Source organism: Leptopilina heterotoma, unplaced genomic scaffold (genome assembly GCF_015476425.1).
Source record: "Leptopilina heterotoma isolate Lh14 unplaced genomic scaffold, ASM1547642v1 Lhet_530, whole genome shotgun sequence".
In the NCBI taxonomy this organism is placed as follows: domain Eukaryota; kingdom Metazoa; phylum Arthropoda; class Insecta; order Hymenoptera; family Figitidae; genus Leptopilina; species Leptopilina heterotoma.
In genome coordinates, this window is record NW_025111116.1 from 593454 (window position 1) to 614569 (window position 21116).

At 30.5% G+C, this 21116-nt stretch overlaps 2 protein-coding genes across 2 annotated transcripts in view; one reads left to right on the top strand and one right to left on the bottom strand.

Annotated features, from left to right (window-relative positions):
- LOC122508312 (metastasis-associated protein MTA3) overlaps positions 1-21116 on the top strand; it is a 231998-nt gene that overhangs the window by 194234 nt on the left and 16648 nt on the right. Inside the window, exons 8-10 of the mRNA XM_043621586.1 lie at positions 7528-8146; positions 8235-8381; positions 10161-10419. Coding sequence (XP_043477521.1) covers positions 7528-8146; positions 8235-8381; positions 10161-10419 — 1025 coding nt within the window. The remainder of the gene's footprint in view (positions 1-7527; positions 8147-8234; positions 8382-10160; positions 10420-21116) is intronic.
- On the bottom strand, positions 1527-3516 carry LOC122508315. The gene is made up of 2 exons (XM_043621591.1): positions 3386-3516; positions 1527-2352 (listed from the first exon to the last, which is right to left on the bottom strand). Exon 2 carries the CDS (start codon positions 2205-2207, stop codon positions 1563-1565), a length of 645 nt encoding a protein of 214 aa, XP_043477526.1. The 5' UTR covers positions 2208-2352; positions 3386-3516; the 3' UTR covers positions 1527-1562.

Sequence of the window (21116 nt, forward strand, 5' to 3'; positions counted from 1 at the left end):
GAGGTTTGTCTGAACGTTTATTAGTACGATCAACATCTGCTTCGTCGAACTCAGCTTCAACTGCGCGTGTCATCAACGTTCCAAGGTCTTGAGGTTGGGAAGCTCTGATCCCCTGCCGAACTTGCGGACGTAGAAGCTCGAGTAGCGTAGCCACTTTGACTGCTTCCGGTGTATCCGGTTGTAACCGCTGGAAAAGTAGGATCTTCTTTTGTAAAAATACTCCCACCGGCTCTTTCTCGGTTTGACGTTGAGAGTACAGCTGGGATAGCAGCCGACCCGTGACAACTGGTCCGTCGTATTTGTGAAGGAACAATTCGCTGAACCTAGCCCACTCGAAGGGAATTCCTTTGTAAGTGTCCCACCACTTTTCTGCTGCGCCATGAAGTCCTTCAGCAGCAAGGTCCACCTTCTGTTGATCTTGAGTGACCATAGTTACAAAATATTCCTCCATCCTTCGTAGGAAGTCTCGAGGATCTTCATGTTCCTTGCCGTGAAATTCCGGCTTTACCACGGTGGGATTAGTGGTGATGATCTGTAGTAGGTTTCTCAGCTCATCCCAATTTACAAGGGGTGACTGCCTTGGTTGATTGGCACTCGGATTTACTGGACGTGGATTCCCGACCATAGGGGGTTGATTTCCAAGACTCGGATTTACCGGACGTGGAGTCCCGCCAATAGGGGGTTGATTTCCAAGGTTGCCTGAAGTAATTCGTCTTGAGAATCCAGGGATGAGATCACTGTAGGCTGGCGGTGAAGTTCTCTCAGCTGCAGGTGTACGGTATCCAGGAGGCTGCGTTCCGGACGGGCCTGGTGTCGGTTCTTCCGTTCGCCGAGACATCATGGAATGGGGAGGGGGGGTATTTGCAAATCCCGCAAAATCGGATTGATCAAGAAGAGAATTTGAAATAGAGGTATTAGTTGGAGGTGTTCGTTCAACAGGCATTATTTTTCACCTTTGAAACGAAAAACGAAAAATATTTTAAAGGAGGGCGCCACCAGATTTAATTGGTCTGGACCATTGGAGGATTTAAAACAATAAGAGCTCCACAGGGTGGAGAGAAAAGAAAAAAAAATATTTTTTTTTTTAACAATGTGCACCACAGGGGGTGATTGGAATTTTATTTTGAGCTAAGTCCCACAGGAGAGGGTGACTTAGAATTTTCTACCACAGGGGGTAGTTGGCATTTAATTTTAATCTAAGTCCCACAGGAGAGGGTGACTTAGAATTTTTTCCACAGGGGGAAGAAATTTTTTAAGAAATAATTGGAAGCCACAGGGGGCGGTTTTTGAAAGAGGAAAAATTAATTTCCTCACTGGAGAGCATTTAAGAAAAGAAAAATTAATTTCTTTCGAGAAGAGCATTTGAGACAAGCAGGGTGGGTAAAAGTAACTTTTTTAACTCGGGCCCCACGTTGGGCGCCATTTTGACATGGGCGAATTTCCCTTTTTTTTTGGTTAGGGGAATTCTCGTCAAATTTTTTTGTTTCACGAAAATAATGTGAAACCTTTAAGAGGGCAGTTTGAATTTTTATACTAGGGGATGGAAAGTTTTTTTTTAACCCTTATTGGGACTCGTAACCCTCTAGTAAGGTGGAGAAATCGGTGTGGTCGAACTCCGGACTATAGCAAGTGGAGAACGCCGGAGAACTTCGTGGGGAACCAATGCAACCCTCTGAATTGCATTGTGCAGTCACTGCTGCAGCGAAAGCCTTAGCTTGTCGAACCCTATCATGGTCGGCGAGCGAGATAGGGGGAAGGTGCGTGCGGGGCAGAGAGGCGGACAGTGGGGGCCTTAGTACTGCAGGCGGCGGGGGGGAGTTGATTCGGTACGTGGCACCGTGTCGGTCGAGAGCGATGAGCTGGCACCGTAGATAGGAGAGATTTGGCAGGCAGGCGGCGGGGGACCCAGGGCGGCTGGAGAATAGCTTCCTTCCTTCCCTCCTTCCTTCCTTCTGGCTGCTGGTCGAGGCTCGTAGCATGGAAATGTAGGAAATAGGTGTAAGGAGAAAAATCAAGCTAGCTTGTGTGATTTCAAGTTTGCTTTTATTGCTCAAAATCAAACTACATTCGACCTCTCTGTGCAATGAGAGGTCTGACAATAGTTCTCGAAGTACATCGTTCGGTGATCCGCTTATATGTCGACGGTGAGCGAAGTCACATTCGCACGAACCGTACACGCGCACCACACAGCACTTCATGTAATTCATTACTCAATTTTCGTTGCTTTACCGGTAAGTGGCCGAGAACAGGCGCCACCTACGGTGAAAATACCGTAAGGTCGCTCATTTTCCAGAATAGATCAAAAGATAATAATGAGAGGAAAATTCCCTCATGTCAATGCAAGCCTTTCCCCTAATAATAATGCAAAAAAGTGAAATTAAAAAAATCCGAATTCTTCAAAAATATTGATTATTTTTATTTATATTTTTCAAAATTTCAATTATTTTAAAAAGATTTTACCAAATTTCAATTGCTTGAGAATTTTTCAATTGGATATAATTAAGAAACTATTATCTTCCAAAAATTATTTTAAAATAATTAATTGTAAGAGTCATAAACCCTTTACAAAGTATAAAGATATTGACAAGAATTTGTCGCATTTTAACATTTATATAATTACATATATATTAATTACTAGCTGTCGTACCCGTCTTCGACGGGTTTTAGTTTCTACCAATACATTTAACAGTGTGTCTACTTTTTATTATCAAATTAGTTATTTTAACCAATTCAAATGCAGAGAACAATATTTGTCAATTTGTAGTACTTTAATTAATTTATGTATTAAAAATTTATCAAATTTTCCACGACTGCTAAAACCTAACATAAGACCTATATTTTAGGCTGAAAGTAGGGCTTAAATTTTGACTTGGGTCTGTTTTCATAAATATTATACATCAATAAAAATTAAAGTTAAAAGCGAATTAATATAATGAAACTTTTTCTTAATTTGATAGGAAAATTCCCGGTTCGGCAAATTCCCAGCTTTTTCCAGTTTTTCCCGTTTGGTAGATACCCTGTTAAATGTATTAGTAGAAACAGAAAACTGTCGAAGACGGGTACGACAGCTAGTATTATAATCTATATTTATATGAACTTAAGAAAGAGTATTTTCATAAAATAAGTAAATTTTTATAGCCATTTGTAGATTTATTTATGGATAAAATCAAGTAAATTTAAATTTGACAAAAAAAGATAAACCGTGAAAAATTTCGACAAAGCAGGAAATTTTGTTAAACAAAAATAGACACTGTGTTAACTTTTGTCTTCACATTGCTCAAAACATCTCTAAAAGTTAAATCTAGAGTTAAAATAAAAAACGTTTTAACATATAAGTTTTTGCCTAGTGGCATAATATGCTTGTATTGTATCAAAGGTGACTTACAATTCTTGACATCCGGCAATATCATTTTAATCATAAAAAATTTCCATGTTCAATATTTCTGAAGTTCTTGAAAATTAGCTATAATAATCTTCGAATTCTTTCATTCAGTCTGTCCAGAGCGTGTACATTCCATCCGCAGTGAAAGAGAAAAGTTGATAGAGAGAAAGAGAGGGAAGTATCGCCTGTCCTTTTAGTTTAGAGTGGGAGGGAAAGAGAGGCGAATATTATTATTATATCTACATATATATATATATATATATATATATATATATATATATATATATATATTAAGTTAGTCTTTCCTTATAATAGGGTAAGTGATACAGTCTACGGCCACTTAAGGACAGACCGGAACATTTTATTTTTTTTCCAAAAAATGGTCAACTTTTCGAATTTTTAACTATTTGTTATGAGTTCGTGGAACTTTTGCGATAAAAATTTGCTAATTTTCTTTAACGAATGATCATTATGCAACGAAATAAAACAATAATTTCACAAAAAGTAGAAAACATCTATAGTCGGCCATTGATACAATAGTCGGACACAACAGATACAGTAGTCGGCCACCATAAATATTAATAAATATTAGCTAATCTACGAAGTTTTTTATTTAATTTGATATTAGAACGTAAAATCTAGAGTCTTTTTGTTGAAAATAAATATTATTTTGAAAGAAACGTTGTTGTATTCTTTTATTATTACGTGTTTAAAGTCACGCATTATAGGTTATGTCAGATGTATACACTAAGTCTCGTCGCTTACTAAGCACCTGTCAAATGTACCATAACGTGAAATTTTATTTTCTCGAATTATTTTAAAGCACTTAAGAGTTTTTACTATGCAATATTTTTGTTTATCGCAGAACTTTAGGTTATCAGGAAAATTAAAAAAAAATTTCACCTTTCGACATTAGTGATTTGTTTTAATTTCACGGAAAATAAGATAAAGTGGCCGACCACTGGGGGGTGGCCGAACTTACTATCACTTACCCTATATTCTCTTCACAGTGAGAGAGAAAGAGGGGGAGGGAGGTATTGTCTCTCCTTTTAGTTTAGAGTAGGAGCGAACTCTTTCGCTTTCGAATAGTTAAGAAAGTAATGCCTACTTTTTGGGTTTAGAAGGGGGTATCATGTTTTCTCCATTTTCCGTGTCAGATAGAAAGAGAGGAACAGAATTTGATAGGGGAAAGAAAAGTGGGGAATTTCACTTTCAAGCCAAAATACGAAAAGGGCGTCTTATTTCCTTATTGGCTAATTATTTTTCTTTTCTCACTCACAGATAGATTAAGGAGTGAATGAGAGGGAGATCGAGAACGAGGTATGAGTGAGAGGTATAAATTTAATCGATGTTCCATAAACCAAATGGACAATTTTTCTCCAATTTTTGACCCCCACTCCGCCTCTGGTTGTGAACAATCGCAAATATTTTTAAAAACTAATTCGTATAATTATTTAAGATTCAATTATCTTCGAACAATGTAAATAAAAATTTATAAATATATTTACTTTTTGGACTTATTGAATTTTTTGAGAAATTATGGTCTTGTTTATAATTAAAATTCTCCAAAAATTTGATCATTTTTATTAAAATTTTTAGTAAAAATTCTATTACTTTTAAAAGATTTCACCAAATTTTAATTGTTTTCTTTAAAAAAGTTTTTGTATAATTAAAAAAAAACTAATTAATTTTTTGATGAATGTCAATTAAAATTTTGCATATAAATGTTTTTTTCCCAAAATTTTAAAAATAATTCTAAAATATTATTGTTGTATGTATTTAGATTTTTGGAAATATAAATTGAAAATATTAAATTTTAAAAAATTAGAAGCTAATTTTCAATAAATTTTATTTTTAAATTGGCCTTTAAAGACTTTTTATTCTTTAAAAATTAATTTTTAAATTTATAACAAAATACTTAAAAGAAATGAATTATTTTTCAATTAAATTTTACAAAATTTCAACTATTCAAAAAGATTTTTATTATACATATATTTCAAAAATTTAATTATGTTTAAAAAAATGATTCAAAAACAATTTTTTAATAATTTGTTTATAGTTACTTTTCGCATTATCAAAATCAAAATAACTTGCACTTTTTTACTAAAATTTGTGGTATTTTGATGTTTCAAGTTTGAAGGAAAAGACGAAAAAGTGGCAATTTTTTAAAGTAAGTCGAAAAAAGTCTCAATTTTCTTAATTTCCCTGAAAAATTTTTTATGACATTTCCCTGTCTATGGTGTTAATATTCAGTGGGGCAAAAAAGCCATACTAACGGTTTTTTACTCTTGTGACTAAATGAATCAACCGATTTCATTTTTCAATGAGTTGTTTGAAAGATAATTTAATTGTGCAACTTTTTCCCAGAGACATCTATACCTACTTTATCTTTCATTGTTTAGTTGCTGCGTTAACTTTAAAAAATTTTGTCAACTGACCGGTTTGACCCACCTCCTGGGGTAAACCGACCAGTTAGGTTTTTTATCTATAATATTGCATTTGTATAATCTACTATAACAATAAACATAAAGAATCATGTGAATAATGGTTGTAATAATGTTAATAATAATACAGGATTAGATTTTAATTAAATAAATAATTTTTTTAATAACAAACAAAAATCTAATCTAATATGGAACAAAATTTTTACTTTATGCAATTGATCTTAATTTTGTCACTCGGTGGTTTTTAGGGTCGCTGATTACGAATACGATGTTTGTTTTCAAAATTTCAAAGTGGCTAATATGATATGGGAAAGAAAAATTAAAAAAAATTTCTATACACGCTCGCTGGTCGTGAGTCGACGCAAGTACTAAAACAGAAGTCAATTGAGGAGCTGGATTCTAGAACCGGCTCTTCGCTCGGACCGTAAGCGCTAATACCAGTCGGGTGGCAGTGAGCGCCTCTGGGCCTGTCACTGCTACCCGACTGATATTAGCGCGTGCATTCCGAGCGAAGAGCCGGTTCTAGAATCCAGCTCCTCAATTGTCAATGAGCGCTCCTAGGACATTTATAGCTACCTGACTGGTATTAGAACTCGAGTAGCTTAGTCACATTTTTATATACACACAATAAAATAAGGTCTTGAGTATCAGAAGACAAAAACAGAAATATCGCGCGCCCGTAGCTCTGCTAGTATTAGATTAATTTGATAAATAATTCTAAATTACACTATTTTGACGTCAAAATATTAATCAGAGACTCCAAAAATACTACTCAATTAAACTTCATAGTAATTAGTATCGATTTTTTGATATTGAAAATATTTTTATATTTACTTATAGGATAGTATTTTTTGCAAAATTATGCTAAAATCTGACTAAGTAACATAATATTCAATTTTAGAAAGTTTAAAAGCTATCCATAAAAAAATGTGAAATTTGGAAATTTTCCATTTATTGAAGTTTTTGAAAATATTTTTATATTTACATCTTAGTTGTAGGATAGTATTTTTTGCAAAATTATGCTAAAATGTGACCAAATAACACGTAATACTCAAATATAGAAAGTTTAAAAGCAATCCATAAAAAATGTAAAATTTTGAAATTTTCGATTTTTTGAAAACATTTTTATACTTACATATTAGTTATAGGACTTTATTTTTTGCAAAATTATGCTAAAATGTGACTAAATAACATGTAATACTCAAGTATAAAAACTTTAAAAGCAATCCATAAAAAAATAAAAAATTTTGAAATTTTCGATTTTTTTGAAAAAATTGAATATCTCCCGTTCTAATTAATATTTTTTAAATCTGTAAATTTATAAACCTTCCTTGGGCCAATACCTAATAACCTACCAAGTTGGACTTAAATCGATTTACATGTTTTTGTGTGATTGGTGTACAAAGTTTTTGTGACAGACAGACATACATACGTACATACATTAAATTTTTTAAGAATATTTTTGGAATCTCTGATGTCCATAATAACTAATCATCTTAACATTTTGAAGTTTTAAGCAATGTACAGACATTGATTTTATTAATAAGGATATATTGGCGATTCCACGTGAGATTTCGTTCGACCTCTTATAATCGGCCAAAAATGTTTTTTTCCATTCGGTATGGAAAAAAACAGATACTTATTTTTTTATTTATGTTTAATTGTCAAAATTTTTGAGTTATGAATTGTTTTATGTTATAGATTCCTTCGCGAATTGATGACGCTGATTTAGAGCGGAAAAGAGGAGGAGCTGGCTCGGATGAAGAGGGTAAAGGAATTAGCGGTGCTCACAGACCACATCGATGTACTATTCCATCATGTGGAAAAGAATTTAAATTGAAAGCTCATCTTAGTCGTCATTACGCCAGCGCTCATGGTGTCGATTTGCGTGGAGCTGGATCAGGTAGTGGTGGCGGTGGTGGTAACGGTGGCGGCGGCGGTTCTCCACGTCCTGTTATGAAAACACGGTCTGCCTTTTATTTGCGGACATCGGCATTAGCACGTGCAGCTCGTAGACTTTGTGCAGCACAATTACGTACACGTCATGCTGCGCGAGCTCCCCATCAGCCTGTAAATGCAGCGCCACTTAGACATTTGTGTGCTTCACCGCAATTAACGTCAAAAAGTTCAACTGAACTTCGAATTTTAGCGAGAGCCGTTCGACCACGATCCCGTCCTCGTGTCACTGACATTGCGACTCGTCTAGGTGATCATCCATCACCAAGACAACCTGGCGAGTGGGACTGGCTTGCTCTCACGTCACCAGCACAGCGCAAGCAACCGGATCGTGTCTCGTTTCCAAGACCTCCAAAAGCACCAGGTTTGTTTTCTTCAATGTACTTTTTCATAATTTCATCTTAGAAACTAACTCAAGTAGGAGGACTAAATTTTAAAAATATCATTTTTAGATGGTAGTTTGCTGTACGAAAGAATACCCAACAAACCAGAATTGGATAGATTGCCATTAACACCTCCTCAACCGCAGCCAGCCATGCAAATTCAACAAACAATTTTAAAACGCACAAGGCCTTTCGATGAAATTAATGGTTCCGATGGTAATTCTTTGAAATTTATGTGTGATTTCGAGATGAATTTAAAGAAAATATTACTCAAAATGTAGAATTTATTTTAATATGAAATTTCGTCCAACCGACTTAAACAATCAAAGTAAATTAATTTTATGAAAATCTCGTGATTATTGGAATAATAATAAAATAATAATATAGGGTAAACCAGACAGTAGTCGGCCACTTTTCAATTTTGAATAGCTATAAAACCGTATGAGATAAAAATATTTTGTTTGTTGCTGATAATTTCTAAGGTGATCATAAACAAATCTAAGCTTTTGTAATTGAAAAAAAATTTTTTTTTACGGTTTTTGAAAGCTTTTTTAAGTAGCCGATTACTGTCGGTTTAGGTGGCCGATTACTGTCGGATTCTTACTTGTTTATTTACTAATTTTTTTAACGAATAGAAATTTTTTTTTCATAAACATGATTGGTTTAATAGTTTTGTGTGATCGTAAGGAACAACATCACATAAAAGAATTCGAAAAAAATATGAATTGCACTTTTAAAACAGTGTAATTAACACTGTTTTAAAAGTGCAATTCATATTTTTTTTAGATTGCTTTAGGTGGCTTACTACTGTCGGATTCTTACTTTTTTTTGTAAATTTTTTTAACGAATTAGAAATTTTCTTTTGTAAACATGATTGGTATACTAGTTTTGTAGGAACATTAGGAACAATTATACATGGAAGAAATTTTAAAGAAATTTTAATTGTAATTTTTAAACAGCATTCATTAACCCTCCGTCACACACCTAGGGAGGGATTCCCTCTACGGTTTCAGTATTTTTTAAATAACTTTTGTTTTCCTCATTGCAAAATAAAATCAGTTTCTATACCTTTCGACAATTTACTCCTCAACACATTTCTAAAAAAAAACATTTAGTTTAAACATAATTAATATTTAATTATGAAGCTTCAAAGCCAGAAAAAACTCGAAAAAGTGAGGTTATGTTAAATAAAAAAATCAAGTTTTCAAAACATTTTTTGTTCCACTGTTAGTTAATGACAAAATTATATTATAAATATAATTAAAATGAATTGTTTAATGATTTTTTTGCTTATTTGTTAATGTTACATTTTTTTTACATGTCAAGTGGAATTCCTTTGAAGATGTGCATTCGTGTAATTAATTTTTATTTTTGAGACCGAAAATTAATTTTATAATTTAGAATAATTTACAACATATTTGTAAGTTTGTGTTAAAACTAAATTTTTGTTGATTCCTTTGTTTATGTTGTAATGTTGCTTATTTTACAATGTGGTGAGGGATTCCCTCTAAACGTGTGTAAAGTCGTAATTTTTTCTCATGTGTGTGACGGAGGGTTAAAAAGATTTTCTTAAGTGTCCAACTACTGTCTGGTTTACCCTAATATATAAATAATAATAATATAAAAGGAAAAATATGGGCAAAAGATAAATGCAAAAAAATAATAAAATGTGTTAATTAAACTGAATGACATTATTTTGTTGTGTATTTCGTTTAGGACGATACTTATATAAAAAAATTAATTTTTTTTACCGTTAAAATTAATAAATTTTAGTACTATTTTTCAACAAACAAAATTTACAATTATTTTCTTGCATTGCTTTTACAACCAGGAACTGAACAACTCAATTTCCGTGCAGAAAAGAATATTCAATAAACAATTTTATTAAAGAATATTCTTTATTAAAGAATATTCAATAAACAACTGCCGAGTGTATCGTTTAATTTGATTGACAAAATTAAAAATAAAAGAAAAAATAATTTTTATTTTTTGAAGGTATTGCACTAAACGTAGGAATACCTGGTGGACCACCACCAAAAAGAATTCACCATTCGCAGACGTTACACGCAAAACACTTGATCGAGCATGCGACTCCAACGACATTGTCCGTTGTGCCACCTCTAAATGGACGAGCTGCACACGCCCACGCTATACCTCATGACCCACCTCTCTCTAGAAGTAATGCTCGGAAACAAGTAATTTCGTGGATGGATGCTCCAGATGATGTTTATTTCAGAGCCACCGATCAGACAAAGTAAGTTTTAAATTATTTTAAACAAAGTTTTAAAATAATAACAACAATACCTGGAACATAAAATCAAAGAAATTTCATAATTTACATACTATGAACGTTAGAAGTACATGTGCGTCTTTTTGGCTAAAGATCGATTAAGTTACTCAAAAAGTGTAATTTTTCTATAAAAATTGATATAAAAACCCAAATTTCTTGGTTTTTTATTTCAGATCTTAACATTTTCAAAAAAACGGACCTCCCGTTTTGGACTCCAAAAGTTGCCTGCTCTATTGACCAATAAGAAAAATGCGAGAAGTCATGCATTTTTCAGAAATTATTTTTTATTATTTTATTATTTCACTATTTGTAATAACAAATTTCAGAGCTTTCAGAAATATTGCAGTGCAGTAGAACTTAAAAATTTTGCGCCAAGAAGACTAGAAAACAGGAGAGATAGCTTGGCAATAATGGTGGGGGCCACAAGTGCAGGTTGAATGGGAGTTGGCTTTGAAAAAGTACAATGACCGGTTGACAAATTTCAGCATTCTGCGCACATGAACACGTGTTTCAATATTAATTTAATCAATTACATGCTTTATTATGCAAATACATGCTGTATTTTAATGTCAGAAATTCATTGAGCGTGTTTAAAATAAGTCGGCTTTTTAAAGCTATTTACAAAACACTTATAGTATTTCTTACAGTTTTTTATTTTTTTCAATTGGATAATTAAAATTTGTATAGGTACATATTTTAAATTAAAAAATTTTTTTTTAATATTTTGGTTCATTCAGTCTTTTTTCTTCCTCGCGAGGAAGCTTTGTAGTCGTTTAATTTACAAAATTTTTAAAAACCCTTTTAACAAATTTTCTTCTATATGGGACTATGTTATATAAGACCCTGAACAATTGTCCGGATGTATGTATGTGTGTGTGGGGATCCCGATTTTTGTGAACACGATAACTCGAAGAGGTTTTAATGAATTTGGCTAAAATTTACCAGGTATATTTATCATAAAAATATCTCGAAATGGATTGATAAACTTGAAAAAATTCTCAGAAAAAACTGTTTTTGCTTCCTCGTGAGGAAGCTTTGTAGTCGTTTAATTTACAAAATTTTTAAAAATCCTTTTAACAAATTTTCTTCTATATGGGACTATGTTATATAAGACCCTGAACAATTGTCCGGATGTATGTATGTGTGTGTGTATGTGTGTGTGTGTGTGGATCCAGATTTTTGTGAACACGATAACTCAAAGAGGTTTTAACGAATTTGGCTAAAATTTACCAGGTATGTTTATCCTAAAAATATCTCGAAATGGATTGATAGACTTTAAAAAATTCTCAAAAAAAAAATTTTTTTTGACTTTTTTCTAAAAAAAATTTTTTTTCAAAAAATTTTTTTTAAGTTGGTTATTGAAGTTAATAAATAATAAAATCTTATTCTTTGCATCAAGACGAATCGATTGGTATATAAAAAGTATAAATTGTATGAGAATTTACAGAGTTAATCACAATTAAAGCTGAAAAATTCGCGTTTTTATCAAAAAATGAGTGCTTTCCGCAAAATTATGTTGCCGTATAAGAAAATCTTACTCATTTATTTCTAAAATCTTATTCTTTGCACCAAGACGGATCGATTGGTATATATAAAGTATATATTGTATTTAAATTTATAGAATTAAAACCAATTATAGGCAAAAAATTTGCACTTTTAATAGAAATTCATTTTTTCTTAAAAATCATGTTGCTGTACAATAAAATGTTATTATTTATTGAAAAATAAATCAAAAATATTATTCTTTGCATCAAGACGAATCGATTGATGTATATAAAGTATATAATCTATTGAAAAATATAGAATTAATTACAATCAAATTTGAAAAATTCACTTTTTTACTAAAATTTTTTTTATTTATTTAGATTCATATTACTGTTTAAGAAAATTTTATTCTTTCTATTAAGACGAATGCACTTTATTTTATAAATGTTAAATTGTATTAAAAGTTATTTAAATTTTTAAGTTGGTTATTGAAGTTAATATATAATAAAATCTTATTCTTTGCATCAAGACGAATCGATTGGTATATAATAGTATATTAAGCAACAAAAGGATAAAGGCAGCCATTTCTTTACGGTGATTTCTTTACTTGTTCCGGTCTCGGGGCGCCCTCGACCATCTACTCGTGTCACAAAAATCATCGTAAAGAAATTGGCTGCCTTTATTCTCGTGTTACTTACGATATTTTTTATTCCTAATGCACAAAAGTGGCGATTTCAGATAGCAGACGACAGGGAGTAAAAGTCATTCACTTGTTCGATTTGTATGAAAATGGTGGCCGTTTTCTCCCTTGGGCAAGAAAAATGCATGTGAACAGCTAATTTTCTTGCCCATGGGAGAACACGGCCGCCATTTTCATACGGTCGAAGAAATGAATGACTTTCCTCCCTATCGTCTGCTATCAGAAAGCGCCATTTTTGTGCATGTGGGATAAAAAAAGTATAATGTATGAGAATTTATAGAGTCAATCCCAATTAACGCTGAAAAATTCGCATTTTTATCAAAAAATGAGTTCTTTCCGCAAAATTATGTTGCCGTATAAGAAAATCTTTCTCATTTATTTTTAAAATCTTATTCTTTGCACCAAGACGGATCGATTGGTATATATAAAGTATATATTGTATTTACTCTCTAAATCTGAATACAGTCGGGCCTCCGAACTGAACGCTTTCAAACTGTACGCTGTCGCCAAACTGTACGCTGGCTTTAGTTTTTAAGTGCTCCACAGTGTACGGTGGCGCTATTAAATTCAGTGCCGTATATTTGAAAATGTTGCCTTTTAAGGAAGAATCTGAGGGACAGTCAAATAATAATAATAAGAATAGTATATATTTTTATGATTTTAATTAATTTTAAATCTAAAATTATGTATATTATAGTCCCAGACGATAAATGAGGAGCAAGTTTTCAAAACTTGATAAATTCCTATTTTCTTATTATTTCGAGAAATCGAAATAAATGACTTTCCTGACATAACCACTCAGTTAATTTCAAACTAAAAAATTTGTAATATTTAATATTTGTAACAATGTTTTTATATTTAATACGTTCTGTTTTTAATAAAACTTTCACATAATAAAGTAACTTTAAGGTTTTGGTAATTTGTTCTAATAACAAACATAAAAATTAAAAGTCAATTTGGTTATGTCAAAAAGTTTTTAAATTGAAAATTCGCTGTTAATATTTTTTTTTTTAATTTAGCAGGGACATGACGATTTGTGAGATATTTAAATTATTAAATTTATGTTTATCTCGATTTAAAAAAAAATATATTTATCAACTTTTGAAAACTTGCTCCTTAAATATATAAGTGTACAGTCCTGAAAATTAAATAGTGGGAATGAGTTCGTCAGCGTACAGTTTGAAATCAAGTGGAGGCGTTATTTCTGGGGTACCGTACAGTTCTGCGGCCCGACTGTATGTGAAATTTTACTTATTGTACGTTATAAGTCGTCTTCTTGATCAACAAGTGCATATATACACTTATAAATAAGTGGATTTTTCACTTATTCTGAGTTAAATTTCACTTATTATAAGTGTATATGCACTTATTGAACGAGAGAGCGACTTATAACTTACAAATATGTGAATTTTCACATATTCAGATTTAGAGAGTAAATTTATAGAATTAAAACCAATTATAGGCAAAAAATTTGCACTTTTAATAAGAATTTATTTTTTCTTAAAAATCATGTTGCTGTACAATAAAATGTTATTATTTATTGAAAAATAAATCAAAAATCTTATTCTTTGCATCAAGACGAATCGATTAATGTATATAAAGTATATACATTCTATTGAAAATTATAGAATTACACATTCCTCGAACTAGGTCCGTAAATCCCGTAAAAGTCCGTAACTTTGCTTGAAGTCCGTAAAAGTCCGTTTTTTTGAAAAAAGGTCCGTAAAGTCCGTAATTCGATTGAAAAAGGTCCGTAAAGTACGTAAGTTATACGATATAATTCGGATAATTTTAGAGAAATTACAAATGATTGAAGGAATTCAATTATTTTCAAAAGTAATAAAATTCTTCGCAAAAATTCAATTATGTTCAAAAATTTTTTTAAATTCTCGTTAAAATTTTAGAGATAATTAAATTCTTCTCCACAATATCAATTATTTTCAAAAATTTTAATAAAATTCTTGGAAAAATTTCAATTATTTTCAAAAATTTTCCCTAATTTAATTATTTTTAATATCTACTATTTTAATAAAATTTTGCAAAAGAATTCAAATTATTTGAAAATTGATAGATACAATTCTTTAAAAAAATTCAATTTTAAGAAACATATGTGACTGTCCACGAGAAAACAGGGCTTAGGCCCAAAAAATAAATTTTGAGTTTTTTATGGTAATCGACAGATTTTATGTTGCTTTTTCAAATGCAAAAGTCAAAAGTTAAAAATATCAATTATTTTCGACAATATACCGTTTTAAAGCTGGGTATGTCAAGCGTAGTTAACTTCAATCGTCGACTGTCCACGACAAAACACGGCTTAGGTCCAAAAAATCAATTTGAGTTTTTTATGGTAATCGACAGATTTTATGTTGCTTTTTCAGATGCAAAAGTCAAAAGTTAAAAATATCAACTACTTTCGACAATATATCGTTTTAAAGATGGGTATTTCAAGCGTAGTTAACTTCAATCGTAGTACTTCAATCGCTCGCCCTGTGAAATTCACGTTTGGGAGCTAAGCCCTGTTTTCTCGTGGACAGTCACATATGTAAATATTCAATAAATTTTCAATAAATTGTTTTTTTTGTATTTAAATAATGAAATTCTCGTAGAATTTTCTTATAAAAATTGATTTATAAATGGATTTCAGTTAAAATTTTAGATTATAATTGAATATTAAAAGTATTAGAGCGTAAAGTTTTAGAAATAATTAAATTTTGAAAAGGTTTCAGATACAAATCTTTGAAAATTTGAATTTTTCATATTTTTAACTAACAATTCTGTGGAATTAATTTTTTTTTTGAAAAAGTTTAATTGCTGATTTTTTTATATTATTTAAAGTTTTTATTTTCTAATATACATATTTAATTGAAGAATTTACAAATAATTGAAATTTCGTAAAATTGAATATTGTAAACAAATGGATTTGAAAATTGTCAAAGAACTTTTTCGAAAATTATTAAAAATAATCGATTTTCAGAAGAATTTTAGTTAAAAATTCTTGAAAATAATAATTGAATTGATAATGATTTTATCACTCTATCTTTAATTATTATAAAACATGAAGTAATCGATTGCTTATCGATATCTTAATGTTATTTAGTTATGAAAAAATCTAATTTATAGTTTTAAGAAAAATGTACTCTTATATATTTTTGTCAGTAATTGGTCCGTAAATGGTCCGTAATTTTTCATTTTTGGTCCGTAAAGTCCGTATTTTTAAATACTTTCACTGGTTCGAGCCCTGAATTACACTGAAATCCCACTTATTTGAACATGGCTCACGCAATTCGACAGGAAGTGTCGCGTTTATTTGTATTTTGGTCGACATAACCTATATTGGTGACCTAATTCGATAAATTGACATGATTGGTTGGTTTTGTTTGAACTCAACCAATGGGAATGTAAGTATCTTTTCATTGGTCGCGTACTGCGCATGAGCTAAAATAAGTGGTGTTAGGGTGGATTCTAACTAAAAATAACTGAAGCAAAAACGGGTTCAAATAAACGCGACTTTAAGTAAACGAGACTTTAAATAAGTGGGGTTTCAGTGTAATTACAATTAAAGTTGAAAAATTCACCTTTTTACTAAAAATTTTTTTGTTTATTTAGATTCATATTACTGTATAAGAAAATTTTATTCTTTCTATTAAGACGAATGAACATTATTTTATAAATGTTAAATTGTATTAAAAATGATTTAAAAATTAAATATATTTATCGTTAATGCTTCCGCCACGAGGAAGCAAATTTTTTTTGCTGATCGTAAGGAGGAAGCAAAATGTTTATGTAATGAACATCTGGATTTACAACTTGTTAAGTTTTATAAACATTTAACATATTAACAGTAAATAATTTTTTCAATCTTTTTATGAAGTGATAACAGTATTTTTAACAATTTCTTTGTTGTTGACCTTTTCTGATTAAGGAACAACTATATAATTTTCTTTCAATTAATTTAGACATTTTACGTAATTTCATTTCTTCCTTCCTTCATTATACACTTTATTGTGTACCTGGCAAATAATTTTCGTTCTAGTTATTACATACCGTAAACTGGGTCTATTAGAAACAGATTTCAACATTAAAGGCTTGTAACTTTTTTGTGTATTGAAATATTGCCTTAATTTTTTGTTTCTTTTCAATTTCTTGATCTTGGCGAGCACATTGAAGGGTTAAAGAATTGTTTTGATCAAAGGTGGAATGATAAATGTAATTCCTTACAAAGTGGGACTATTAGGAACAAGGCGGTAAAAACCATTGGAAAACGTATTTAAAGTTAAAGAAGTTATTGTTTATTGCTCGAAAGCACACACATAGTTTAAAACAAATGTAAAAACGAAACTAAAAGAGCGAATGTGTGTTTCAAACGTTGCTGGTATCATCAGTTAAGGTCGACGATAGAGGCACTTGTTTTTTGCGACTTGTAGGTCCCAACACTCTTTTACAATTTCGAACCATCTATGAATGCTAAAAACCAAATTAGGTGATAAAAAACAAAAGAAATTATGAAAAACTTACGTTTTGACAACACACTTTAACAATTCGGAAGAAAGAAGAATTGAGTTCCCTATAGCCCCGCCGTTTGTGAATTTGGTTTTTGTCTCATAAATTTTACTGTAAATACAAAATAAATATATTTATTACTTAGTAAACTCAATAAAGTTTCCCATAAGAAATCCCTTTAATAAAAAACAATCACTTTGAGAAGTTAAAACAGGAACAACTTATCTCGGCAATCAAATGTATTCCAAGTTTGAAACTTCACTAAAACACATTAAGTCACTTACAAGCTACTCCTGTTCAGAAAATAATTAATAGTCACAATTATTGTATAATAGTATTGCCAGTTGCCGCAGCAACAATTTTTCAAAAGCAATAGTAACACAATTTATCGATTCACGGCGCAGATAGCATCAACTCCACCCGAAAACAGAGTTTTGTTCTTAATAGCCCCAGTTTACGGTATAGTAATTAATAATGGTAACGTCAACAAAATATTTTTTTTTAGTAAATCTAACCTCATTTATTGAAACACATGTTGCGATGCGCAGAATACTGAAATTCGTCCACTGGTCATTGTATTTTTTCAGAGCCACCTCCCATGAAACCTACACTTATAGCCCCCATCATTATTGCCAAGCTATCTCTCCGGTTTCTAGTCTTTTTGGCCCAAAATGTTTAAGTTCTACACTGAGCGAAGTGTGGGAATTAAGACGTCCCGCTAAAAGTTGCTCTGCGCTACTGTGCTTCAAGTGCAGTCGGGCGTTCAGACACCCCATTTGAGGGTTAAAACAGTTCCTTTTTGAGAGGATTAAACAGTTTGGCGACCAGCGGTCCCGTTTTCGGGAACTGAGACGTCCGGCACGAGACGTCCGACTTCCCGAATCACGTGTTTGCTGTAGTCCTATATAAGAAATCTCTAAACCAAAATCTCTCGAAATATCTCGAAGTATAGTAACGCCTATCCCATTGGTTGCTTTCACTCGTGAGCTATACTCAATTGGCTGAATTCATATTTTCTATCTTTGTCTTTTAAACACTTGAAATAGAGAGGTTCATTCACTATACGAACATATACTTAAACATTAAAATAAAAGTAGTGTGGGTAAGAGGGCTATATTCCCTTTATCCAAATCTTTTTCATCATCTTCGTCTTTCAAGTACTTAAAAAAATAGTCTCAATCTTTTCTGGAAATACGTTCGTGAAAATCGTTATCTTAATTAACGCGATTCCTTTAGATATATTATTGACGTAATAAAGTGATTTAATCCAATTAAATAAATTATAAATTAATAAATATGTGCTTTTTAAGGAAACTTATTTATATTTCATTGACTATTATTGATAAGAAATTATTTAGATAAATATAATTATTAAATAAATTTAATTGAATTAATTTTTAAATGATTAAGTTTTATATATTTAATTTATGTAAATAATATTAATATTTAATTTATTCTAATATAAAATATTTAAAATTGTTAAAATTAAATGTTAAAAAATGTTATGAAAGATTAAATTCAATATAAAAATTTTATACATATTTTAATAACTAATAAAATAATTAATTTTACTAATGTCTTTCATTGCAGATAATAAAACGTATATTTATCTGCTTCATCTGAGAAGTGTGTATTATCTATAAATTTAAAAAGATTAATTTTAAAAAACATTATTAAAGAAATACATAAACCAACAGAGAAAAGAAGGTCAGAAGAAACTGACAACATTAATAATAAATAAAAGTGTTTGGTTATTAAAAGAATTTTATTATTATATAACCCCAATGGGAAAAAAACCATTGGCGCATTAATGGCCCAATAATGGGAGCCACCATTCCATTATTGTCCCATTATTGGCACCCAATAATGGACCACTAATGGTAAAATCGTGGGATGTCCACGCCAATGCCAATAATTGGCAAACCATTATTGGCACATTATTGGCTGCCATTAAAAAACAAATAATAAAAAAAATGTTTTTTATTAAATTTTGTTAAATAATAAATTTATTTATTTAATAATTATTTTATTTATTTCATTGATTGATTATTATTATTATTAATTATTATTAAAAATATTAATTTTTTAATTAATTATTTTATAGAAATGGTTATTATTTTCTATCACATCGAAATGTGAATAACCCTTTCGTTCAGAGTCTAAAAATTATTTACCTCACATCCATCAGTGCAAAAATAGGAGAGGACGGGCAGAATAAAATTCCACAAATATTCGTGAGAATGCTGCCTCCTTATATGGGCGAATCCACGGAACCGTGTGATTTCATGTTACTCCTCATTTAAACAATTTTTTTAACATTATATAATTTTTTTTAATGTCAACGTCTCTCAGATAACATATATAACAGAATAATCAAATAAAACCATAATTTTTATAATCTTTATGTAAAATAAAAAGTCATATGTGTACTTAAAAAATTAAATTTGATTTGTTTCTTTGGGCTTCTCTTCGACTTAAACGTGTATAACTTTTTCAGCGTAAATTAAAATCATCCAAGAAAAGTTGTAAATAATTCTTCTAATATTCTAAAATCTATTGCATATCGAAAGAAATATGTGCTCCTTTATTAAAACTAATTGGCAAGCAATGTTACTCCCATTTTTCAGTAACAGGAAGTCCAAGGTTTTCTTCATTTTGTGCTTTCAGCGGTAATGCAATTCTAATTTTATTTTGAATGAGCTTATTCCTTATGAAAAAATGAATAAATTGAGACCTTACTTAAGCGTGTGCCTTTAAAAATAAAGATAATAAAACAATATTTATGTCTACACCTTCAAACGTGAATGATTATAAATTTATACTTTTTTTCAATGGCACACTTATAGCTTAAAAATAATCGGTTGAAACTTTGTGTGAACGGTAGATATTATTATAAATATTCATAATTCTAAATGCTAAATATGTATTCCAATTAAAACATTTTAAAAATATTCAATATAAAAATGTTGTGGAATTTTCATCTTTAAAAGACTCGATCTCATAAGTGTGAATATATCAATTTTTAATTATTGGAAGGTCGATATGTTTGTTTATATTCAGAAATGTCAAATTCTAGAAATACGGGTTAGAAAATATTTTTCACAATGGTAAGCAAATAATCTTTTTGATTTTCAATTTAAAAAAGTTTTAAAAAGTAAAATGTTAAGAATATTTTGTGAAAATAAAGATTCTGAATTGTTAAATACGTTATAATTTTATTGTTTGCACTTTAAAACTCGTAAAAGAAATATAAAATAAATATACAAATAAACAATCATTCCTATTGAAGTAAATTATAAGAAATAAATAAAAATAGGTAAAAACATTTGTAAAAACTTTCTATACTTAGAAAAATCGACTAGAATATAATTGATTATTATACATATTTCAGTTGTCTTCATTTGTTTTTTTAGTTCAAAAATGACATCTTGCCAATCAAAATTTCAACATACTTTTTAATTACAATGCTTTCAGCAATAAATAAAAATGATTCACGCACAGAAAATTTTGTTCTTGAATAAATTTCGAACATATATATCTAAAAATAAAAAGTGTGCTTGTAATTTAAAAATATTTATATTTTTATGTTTAAATCGCACGGTTCCGTGGATTCGCCCATATACTTTTCAAGTTTCGTGTTAGTTCCGAGAGAGTTTCGCGCAACACCTCCTATGAGGCGTTGAGCGAACTACATACTTACTACATGATAATTTCAACAATTTCTCAACGCTCCGCAGGAGGTGTTGTTTCAAACTCTCTCGCAACTAACATGGAACTTGAAAAGTATATAAGGAGGCAGCATTCTCACGAATATTTGTGGAATTTTATTCTGCCCGTCCTCTCCTATTTTTGCACTGATGGATGTGAGGTAAATAATTTTTAGACTCTGAACGAAAGGGTTATTCACATTTCGATGTGATAGAAAATAATAACCATTTCTATAAAATAATTAATTAAAAAAATTAATATTTTTAAG